We start from the raw sequence: 11204 nt of genomic DNA on the forward strand, positions 1-11204 counted from the left end.
CCTCTGACTTCAACTTCCTGAGAAAAGCTATATGTGAGGAACCTGCTGATACATGGAAGTTGTACTTTACACAGGGGCAAATCCCTGTATCAAGTCAATGACTGTACAGGGATAAAGAGGGCACACAGTCAGCTTAACACAACTAATCTCTTGGAAGCAGATATTACAAGCAAGGTAATATGATCTTATTGCACAATCATTGCTTCTCTCTGTCTGCAATTGTGACTCTAGTGTATTACTAAATGATATTACTTTACTCAGAGCTTCCAGTAATGTTTTACAATAAATAAAATTATCTATTTCCTCTGACATCCAATTAAAAAATAATTAGGTATTCACAACCTTTCTCTCAATAACAAATCAATTCTACAAAATGTGTTCAATCTTTTCAACTGCAAATGTTTTAATTATAAAGGTGTTATATTTCTGAGCACTTCTGCTGAATGAAGCTTGAACTGGCTCTTGAGCTTGAATATGCTCATAAGCCTAAGATAGAATTTCTTAAATTCTTTGTGAGAAAGAAATTACAAGGATTGCAAGAAGTTGTCTCAGAGACTCCAAACTGTCCTCTACAAGTCAAAAAGAAAGTTACCTGGGCAGCAATGAGCTGCTTTAGCGATTCCAAGTTGTCCTCATCCTCTGGGTGGCTCGCTATGTACTCAGGTGTCAAGAATGCCTGAAAAACACAACTAATTCAGTATCAACATATCCTGCAGAACATCATATCATAAAGGGTACTCCCAACCTCTTTTACCCACCTATGGATTGGGCAAAGAAGGATACACAAAGCATGGAAAGAGAAAATGCAACAGAGGAGGGAGTAATTAACAGCATGCCCAGTGAAATGGGCCACACACTCATTCACTTACCATTCAGTATTATATAAATATCAGAATCATACAAATACCAATAATATGTGCACATCCCTCATGTATGTAGTCATTTCCCATTACAGGAGGGTAAAATAATTGTATACATACAGGACATGGCTAGGTTTGTGACACAAACACACACACACACGCACACACACACAGTACACACACACACTCGCTGGCTCAGTGGTAGCGTTCTCGCTTGCCATCTGGTAGATGGGAGTTCGCGCCTCGCTCAGGTTGCGAAAAGTTTCATTGACGAAGTTGGTGGTTCCTGTCCCCCTTGAGCAAGGGGACGGATATCTACCTATTTGTATTTACCTATTTGTAGTATACATGAATTGAGCAATGCTCGTGTTGTCCTGTCTCCAAATCCACATTTATCAAGTCTACCTTTACACACATGAATGTTTTTCTCATGCACCACCTCTTCGTCTAAATCGTTCCAAATATTTATGTATTTACCTAATATACCTAATTGTGATATACACGGAATGTGCTATGCTCGTGGGTTTCCGTCACTGTTTCTCAATAAGTCAAATTTAGCTTTAAACTCGTTTAAGTTTTTAGACTGGACAATCTCTTTGTCCAGGCTATTCTACAAGTCTATACTTCTGTAAAGAAAGCTATATTTCTTGATATCCTTCAAGCAGCTTGACTTTTTCAATTTCATTCCGTGTCCTCTTGTTACTCTCTTATCCCATACAAACAGATCTTCTTTGTCAATTTTATCTACTCCCACCATGGTCCTGAACACTGCAATCATGTCTCCCCTCTTTCTCCTTTCCTCTAAGGAAGGCAAATCCAGCTTTTCCAGCCACTCTCTGTACGACAGGTCTGCCATACTGGGGACCATCTTGGTTGCTGTTCTTTGTATTCTCTCAATCTTGTTTATATCTTTCTTTTTGTGTGGGGACCACACTACCACTGCATATTCTAACCTGGGGCAGATCATGGCCATTATTAATTTTTTCATCATCTCATCCATATTATGAAATGCTACTCTTATGTTAGTCAAGAGTTTATAAGTCTCTCCAACTATCCTGTTAATGTGCTTTTCTGGTGACCAACTATCTTGGACCAGCACTCCCAAATCTTTCTCGTCTCTCATTTTTGTGATTAATTCATTACCCAACAAATAATTCAGTGATGGCCTCTTGGTACTTTTACCCATTTCCAATATTTTACACTTCTTTACATTAAATTTCATTTCCCACGTCAGGCTCCAATCATGTATCCTATCCAAATCCTCCTGCAGCATTTTACAATCCTCCTCAACCTCTACCTTCCTCAAGATCTTTACATCATCAGCAAACAGACTTGCATAACTGTTCACTCCATCTACCATATCATTTACGTAAATCAGGACCATTACTAGGCCCAACACCGAGCCTTGAGGGACTCCACTTGTTACTTCCCTCCATCCAGACATCCTATCCTTTATTACTGTCCTCATTTGTCTGTCTCTCAAAAAGTCTCTCATCCATTCCAGAAGTTTCCCCTTCAGTCCTCCTATATATTCTAGTTTCCACGTTAGTCTTTTATGAGGTACCTTGTCAAAGGCCTTCTCTAAGTCTAAGTATACACAATCCACCCAACCATCTCTCTCCTGTACCACGTCAATCACTCTTGAGTAAAAGCTCAACAAGTTAGAAACACATGACCTTCCACTTCTGAATCCAAACTGACTATCAGCCAATTTATTCATCTCTTCCCAATATTTTATCCATCTGTCTTTCAGGATTCTCTCGCACAATTTGGCGACCATGCTGGTTAGAGACACTGGTCTATAATTCAGGGGTTCTTCCCTGTTTCCTCCCTTATAAATTGGTACCACATTTGCCCTCTTCCATTCTTGTGGCACTTTCCCCTCTTCCAGAGAACACACGATTAAACTGTGAATTTTATCCGCCAGTTGTTCTTTGCATTCCTTCAGTACCCAATTAGAAATTCCATCAGGTCTGGGGCTTTCCTGACATCTTGAGTTTCCAGTAATTTATACACTTCCTGTACCTCCACTTTTATATCTTTTATCACCAGGACATTTCTAATCACTCCCTCCCCTTCCACAAACTCTTTTTCATTAGTGAAAACCGATTGGAAACATTTGTTCGTTATTTCAGCTTGCATTGCTGCATCTTTATAGACCTCTCCTTTTACTTTCTGTTTGGTGATTCCTTCCTTTTGTTTCAGTCTGCCATTAACAAATCTATAAAACAGTTTGGGTTCATCCTTGCATTTGTCTATTATACCTTTTTCAAAATTCCTTTCTTCTTCTCTACGTATTCTTGTGTATTCATTTCTAATTCTTTTATATTTTTCCTTTGTTCTGTTGTAACCTCTCTTTCTCCAATTGTTCCTTGCCTTATCTCTCTCTATTTTTGCTATCATACACCTTCCATTAAACCACTCCTTTTTCCTGTTTTCTTTACCTCTTACTCTTGGTACAAATTTTTCCACTCCCAAATTATAGAGGTCTAGAAAGATATCCCACTTCCTCTGTATCTCTCTTGTTTTTCTGAATTTTCTCCAATCTGCATTTTCAAAAAAGTTTCTCAATCCTGTAAAATTTGCTTTCCCAAAGTTGTATCTTCCCTGTCTATGAAGCTTGTCTCTTGGCTTGATGTTCCCTATTATCATCTGGAACTCAATGACCACATGATCACTTTTTCCTAAAGGACAGAGATATTTCAATGATTCTATTACATCGGGTTTTTTGGTAAACAGTAAATCTAACCTTGCTGGTGTGTCCTCACCTCGAAACCGTGTCTCTTCTTTGACCCACTGCATCATCACATTATTCATTATTATATTTAATAACATAGTGCCCCATGAATCCTCGCCGCCTCCCGAGTACCATTTCTCCCAGTTCACCTCTTTACAATTAAAGTCACCCACCAAAATTATATTATTGCTTTTCTCAATTATTTTTTGTAAATAGCTAGCCATATCTGACAACATCTCATGGTATTAGTCATCATTGCATGCTCTCGTCTTAGGGGGTACATACACTACCGCCATATCTCTCTTAACATTCTCTCCAGTTTCTAATTTCATATACATCACTTCAGCCCTGCCTTCTCCCATTTCCACGGTATCTACATTTATGTTGTTCTTCACTGCTATCATCACTCTTCGTCCCGTTTTTTCTTTTCTGTCTTTTCTCCACAGTTTGTATTTACCATCTCCCAAATGAACATCAGTATCTTCTCTTAATTTGGTCTCTACACAGCATATGACATCAGGTTCATGTTCTCTCAAGAAATCGTTAATTCCGAGCCTTGCCGATATTAAACCATCAACATTAGTATATATCACCGTCAAATTATTTTTGATGTTTTTTTATACCCTCTTCTCTCCTACTCTCCGTCAGTACCACTTCCTCAACTTCTGATCTTTCACAGCCATCCCCCTTAGTTTCCTTCACTTCTATTTCCTTAAATACCACTTCCTTACTTTCATATCCATTGCTCTCCAAAAAAAGTATTACATTCTTCCTCTGCCCTTCTATCATTTTTTTCCTTTACTACTTCTTTCAATGATTTTAAAACTTCTCTCTCTTCTTCATTCAAATCTTTTCTTATTATAATATTTTCCATCCCTGCCTCTTTCTTTAATTTCCAGGTCACTTTCAGTATGTCATCTACTACACTTTCTGCTGACAACTTGATTCTCATTGGTCTTGTTTCCCCTTTCTTGTAAGGCCCTATTCTCCTTACTTCTTCAATTTCTTTTACCGATTTGTCTCCTTCGGGATCAATCTTTCCTAATATTCCTCTTACCAAGATTGTGTCTTTCTCGAGTCTCACGGATCTAACCTTTTCTTCCTCCTCCCTGTTTCCAAATATTACCATACATCTGTTCCTTTCTACAATTTCTCTCACTATTTTCTCTTTTTTCTTCATTATTTTCACTACATTTTCTTCCAATTTTATCTTGCTCATTTCTCTTTCTTCCTGGATGATTTCTCTTAAGCTGACCACTTCTTTTTGTTCTTCTTCTACATGTGCCCACTTAGCCTTCTGCTCTTCCAATACATTGCTCACCTTCTCCGTTTTATTAGTACTCTCTTCTAGTTTTCTCCTCAATTCAATATTTTCACGCTTCAAATTTCTGATCTTTTCATTCGCCATCTCATTAGACTGGATAAAACTCTGTATAGTAATCTCCGTATTCTCAGACACATCTTTTAACACTAGATTCTCCACTTTCTTTTCAAGTTCACTAATCCTCATAATCAATGTTTTAACCAGATCCATGACATTAGTATTTCTATCAAATCCTGGAAATTCGAGTCCCTCCGTGTTTACATTTTCGGCCATGATTGAGGTTGGTTACAACTTACAGTACCAAAACAGCTGTTACCGAAAATACTACAAACATTCATGTATACTCTTGCCAATAAATCTTTACATTTTTGGAGGTCTATATTAACTTACAATATTTTAAACTGAATACAAGACCATAGGAGACAGGATAAACATACATTCCTGAAAACTACTTAAGGTTTGCAGCGGTGGTTGAGCCTTGGCCTGGGAGCAGTCAAGATACGTCTGTTCACTGTGACTGTTCGCTGTATGTGTGTGTGTGAAGGTCACAGCCTTGCCGTTAGATCGGACTATATGAGCTCCCAGCTCCCTTCCAGGAGGGTAAAAGTTGACGATAACGACCATCAAGTGATCCTGACCGACCAGGTGAATTACACACACATCCAGGATTCAGGCAGCTTGAATGATGTGTGAATAACGTGTACTGTATCTGATCTCACTGGCCATGCTGTTGATAGTTCTCTCATTTTTGTACTTTTCCTTGTTTCTAGATCCTACCTCATCCAATCATGAAAACAGAAATAGGGGTCATATTGATGATGATGATAATTTCTATTGAAAATTTTACCTAATTTTTCTTTTTTATTACTATTCAGTTTTGGATACAGATTTTATTCTGGCTGGGGCAGACAACAGCCTTTGTTAAACATCTCATCACCAGGAGCTAATCTACACTCAATACAACTGCCTGGAAACAACCCAAGCAAAACACTGTCATTGTGAAAGGGTTATATATCTCTATATTCCCAGAAGAACTACATCAATACATTCACAACCTCAAGTAACAAGAAACTTTAATTATATAAATCACCTATAAAACTTATCCATCCACTCATCATTCAATCCTTTACTGCCCCATAAGGAGTATACGGACTCGGGGGTAGGTTACTCCTTCCAGACACTAAGGGTAAGTGACCATTTGCTCATCTCTGGGGTATTATGTAGGCATTAAACCTTAACCCTTCGTACGCCATGTGGGGTCAGATTGACCCTGACATATTTTTAAAATGATGCCTTTCAGCCACTTATTGTTTTAGAGATTTGGCAAACCATGACTTCTTTTGTCTTTGGCCAGTGTATAAGCACACAACATTTGAGTGAGAGACTCTTTTAGCTCCGGAGTTAGGAGGGTGCAAACTTCATTGGGGGTCGTCCGGTACCCCACCTAGCATTCCGTGTAACTCCCCCCCCCCCCAGAGTCTAGGTATTACTGACCACGTCACTGAATGCTGACAAATTTTACAGTTAGCGGGGCAGAACTGTAGGAGATACTCTCATTTCTGATGCTGATATTGACACCTGCAATGACTTATCTCATGTTAAAATCATTCAGGGGTTTCTGATTATAAATACAGTACGTCAATCTTGTTTATGTTTACTTCACGGACTCTATCGGATACATTTAAGTGAAGCTACAGAAGGGGTTAAAAGTTTTTGGCATATTAGATAAAGCCAGGATTCCAAGGGCTTGAATGATGAGTGACTGGAAGCATGGCCCATTGGAGTGGGTAAACTTTGGCTCTCTGGACATTGCTACTCCTCACTCTGCCCTAGGTGGGAAAGGAGGTCCAGATGATGAAAATGATAATGATGATTTGTAAATCTTTCATGGGTTTTCTGAGTATAAGTGTGGGAAACATATTCCCCCAGAGTGGTTGTGCTCTTTACTTTTAAGCCTTCGTTAGTCAGGTGGGATGTTTTGGCTCGTATTTTCTAGCCCGTAATTTGAACATTTCTCCCCATTCCAGTACTCTCCTGATTCAGTGAAGGGAGGGAGCATGTGGACTGGTTTAGTCCTGCCTCTACTGTAGTGAGAGAGAGGGGCACTTTCCCCCCCCTCCCCCCCTGGGATGTCCAGTCACTCCATCAAACTAACCATTTAGATCATATTGTGATATAGATTGGTTTTTGATCTTATTTTTGCTTATTGATAATCATTATACTGATTTTAAAAATCACAAAATGTATTTTCCTGTGCGTGTTTATCTGACAAATGAGATATGAGTCCATTTGCTAATTTTTTACTGATATTATAATGCTTAGGTATGGGGGTGAGATTGTTGTGGAGTGGATATGGAAGTTGTGTAGATTGGCTTGGGAAGAGGGAAGGGTTCCAGAGGACTGGAAATCAGGTATAATTGTTCCTTTATACAAAGGAAAAGGAGAGAGAGAAGTATGTGGTAACCATAGGGGTATTTGCCTACTTAGTGTGACTGGTAAAATATATGGTAGAATACTCACTGATAGGGTTAGGCATATGACAGGAGCTAGTTGGAGAAGAACAAGGGGGATTTAGGAAGGGAAAAGGGCGTGTATATCAGATATTTGTTCCAAGATGTTTAGTGGAGAAGTATCTAGAGAAGGGAAGGAAAGTGTATGCTGCCTTCATGGACTTGGAGAAAGCTTATGACAGAATAGATAGGCAAGGTATGTGGAAGGTATTAAGAATATATGGAGTGGAGTGGAAATTGTTGAGTGCTGTGAAGAGTATGTACGAGGGAGCTAGGGCTACAGTGCGAATGGATGGTGAGCTGAGTGAGTTCTTTGATCTCAAGGTGGGACTGAAACAGGGTTGTGTGATGTCTCCATGGCTGTTTAATATATACATGGATGGGGTTGTAAAGGAGGTGCAGGGTAGGGCAGTGGATGTGGGGGTGGCTCTAATGAATGAGGGTGAGATTTGGAAGCTTCCGGTGTTGCTGTTTGCTGATGATACAGTGCTGTTGAGTGAAGATGAATGGGAGTTGCAAGGTTTGGTGAATGAATTTGGGACAGTGTGTAGGAGGAGGAATCTGAAAGTTAATGTAAACAAAAGTAAAGTTATGGTGTTTGAGAGGAATGAAGTCACAGAGTGTGCAGTGAGGTTGGATGGTGAGGATATGGAGAATGTGAGTGCATTCAAGTACTTGGGTAGTGTGATGAGTAAGGATGGAACTTTGGGGGATGAAGTGCGTGAAAGGGTACAGCAGGGAAGGAAGGTTGTTGGTACACTGAGAGCAGTGATGAGAAATAGGGAGGTGAGTATGGAAGTTAAGAAGTCACTGCATGATAGTATTGTGATCCCTACCCTGACGTATGGAAGCGAGGCATGGACCTTACAAGAAGGGAACAAGTCAAGAGTGAGAGCAGTGGAAATGAGTTACTTGAAAGGAGCATGTGGAGTGACGTGGAGGGACAGGTTGACGAATGAAGAAGTGAAGGAACGCTGTGGGGTGGATGTGGATGTGGTTGAGAAGATTAGGAGAAATACACTGAGGTGGTTTGGACATGTGGAGAGAATGGAGAATGAAAGACTGACTAAGAGGGTGTATGTGGGTGAGGTGGGAGGAGGGAGAGGGAGAGGTAGACCAAGGATGAGGTGGAGGGATGGAGTTGAGAGGTATATGAGGGAGGGGGGGGTGAGTTGGGGGGAGGGTAGTCAAATGGTGGGTGACAAAGCGACTTGGAGGCGTTTTGTCTGCGGCCACCCTTTGCGGGATTAGGGCGTCGGGCTATAGATAGATAGATAGATAATTTATTGTATTTTATTATTATAAATTAATAAACACCACCTGCAAAGCATTCAATCTTTTTATCAGTGATTGTAGAGATATGTTGAAGAGGCAGTATGAATATATATTACACATGCATTTTTGTACTGGGGTGTTGTAACACCCCACTAGAATAACCATGTTTGAATACCCCACAGGACTAACAAAGGGTTAAAATAGCTGTCCCTGTTGAAACCAGAGGAAAACACGGAGAGCTTTAATGACTAACTGAAGTGGTTTATAACCCAGAAATTATGCTCTGTTTAATCATTCTTATTATTAATAAATTAAATGCTACTGCATTTAACCCTTGTGGACAACTACAATAATAACCCGATACATGATATCCCTAGATATGATACCTTGGCTTAGCGATGGGGGTACAAATTGCACTAGGCCCCGATACCTGATGGGCGAGCCCTGGTTTAATGATGGGCCCTCTGATGTCTCACCCGTGGACAACAGGCCAAAATTTTTAATTGCACATGTTCCCACAGCCAGCTGAGCCCACTCACCTCCCAGGATGCGCAGAAACACTTGCGCAGGCCCCACAGCCATCATTCACCCCGCACTCACCCATATCGCTCTTCTTCCACCAGCCATCTCACAATGAGGATCTCCCTTATGCTCGCCCACCACGCATCGTGTTGCACCACCAACGTTACGCAAGTTGCTATCGTAGTGCATCGTAACTGTGTTCGGGCAGTGCTGTGAGCAGAGCAATGATACTAATCGTGTGTGGAGTGCAACACTGTGTGATTTTGGGCGCAAATAAGTGAGATAATGTCTGGCAAAGGTGCTGCACATGGTGGGACTAGTGGAGGCCCTAGTCGTGGTGGTAAGCGGCCTGCTAGTGGTGGTGCTGGTGATGTTCCCGTGAAGCATGTACTTAAGACTGTGTCACTGGAGGTGAAATTGGACATCTTTAAGCGGCATGACAAAGGCGAAGGTGTGTGTTTTATTGCCTCGGCTCTCCACCTGGCCCAGTTGACTGTCTCCACGATCATAAAGAAGAAGGAAGCCATTAAGGCTGCTGCTGGGGAGGTTGCAACCTCATCTGCCTCCCATATCACCCGTCAACAAGAGCTTGCGATGGATGAGCTGGAGCGGATGCTGTGCAAGTCGATGGAAGATCAGAACTGGCGCAAGGCACCCATGAGCCAGGCTATTATTTGCACTAAGGCTTTCTTGCTCTGGGACGAGCTAAAGGTCAGGCATGAGCTTGAGGAAAGCGAGACCTTTAGGGCTACCTGCGGATGGTTTGACCAGTTTAAGAGGCAGGCAAATCTCCACCACGTGAATTGTACGGTGAGGCGGTGAGTGCAGATACGGTGGCAGCAGCAGCGTTTCCTGACAAGAGCTGAAACTCATCATCGCGGAGCGTGGCTATTGTGCAAACCAAGTCTTGAATTTTGACGTGACTGGGCTCTTTTGGAAGAGAATGTCCTCCAAGACAAATCTAGCAACAGAAGAAAGGTCTACGCAAGGATTCAAGGCCTCAAAGGACTGGCTGACACCGCTGCTGGGGGCAAACGCCGAGGGCAACCTCAAGTTGAAACCACTCCTAATCTACCACTTGGAGAACCCCAGGGCTCTGGTGGGGTATGTTAAGGAGAACCTTGCAGTTATCTGGAAGTCAAACAAGAAGGCTTGGTGTATCTGTTCATCCTATTTCCACTCACACCTCTCTCGTGTACTGAAGAGGTATGTGTCTTGTAAAAATCTGGCAAACAGATTTCTCCTGGTGGTGGATAACACGCCTAGCCACCCACCTATGATGAAGGAATGGGCCAGCAATATTAAGGTGGTGCTCCAACACCATGTCTTTGTTGCAGCCGAAGGGCTAGGGGGAGATCGCTGCCTTTAAAGCCTACTACCTCCACCACATGATGAAGCAGTTGGTAAGGACCTGTAACAGTGATGACAGGACTACAGTATAGCAGTTCTGGAGGAGGTACAACATACGCCACGCCTTGGAGAATATAACTGCTGCATGGGATGAGCTGAGCCAGACGACAATGAACGGTGTGTGGAAAAAGCTGTGGCCTGAGTGTGCTCACTCTTTCACCGGCTTCCCCGAGGGCGTGCACATTCCGCCTGTCGAGCATGTGTGGCAGGACATTGTCGAGTTGTCACACGAGGCGGGCTTCGGGGAGGTTGACAAGAATGACGTGAAGGAGGTTCTCAAGAGCCACAGGGAGGAGCTCAGCAATGAGAAGCTCCTCAATATGGAGATCCAGTGGGTGCACCAGGAGGCGAGGAGGAGGAGGAGGAGGTTGTGCCTGAGGTCCAAGCTCTCAACATCAAGATCCTCAAGGAGATGCTAACGAAGCTGGATGAAATCACAGACTCAATGAAAACATACGACCCCCTCCCAGGACGAAGCAGGGACACAGCTAATCAGCTCGAGGAGGGTATGAAAGTCTACAGGACGATGCTGGAGAAGAAGAGGGCGGCCAGGCAGACAATGATCA

General features: G+C 42.1%; 1 protein-coding gene across 1 annotated transcript; it reads left to right on the top strand.

Annotated features, from left to right (window-relative positions):
- Positions 1 to 9513: 9513 nt before the first annotated feature.
- Positions 9514 to 10050, top strand: LOC145410459 (putative CENPB DNA-binding domain-containing protein 1). The gene has a single exon (XM_080280612.1). The coding sequence runs from the start codon at positions 9514 to 9516 to the stop codon at positions 10048 to 10050; it is 537 nt and encodes a 178-aa protein (XP_080136738.1).
- The last annotated feature ends 1154 nt before the right edge of the window (positions 10051 to 11204 follow it).

This window comes from Coenobita brevimanus, chromosome 85, assembly GCF_032717465.1.
Source record: "Coenobita brevimanus isolate Jiangsu-jjx chromosome 85, ASM3271746v2, whole genome shotgun sequence".
NCBI lineage: Eukaryota > Metazoa > Arthropoda > Malacostraca > Decapoda > Coenobitidae > Coenobita > Coenobita brevimanus.

What these genes read in the sequence shown, in the direction of transcription:
- LOC145410459 (XM_080280612.1), top strand. Translation starts at nt 9,514, where the DNA reads ATGTCTGGCAAAGGTGCTGCACATGGTGGGACTAGTGGAGGCCCTAGT.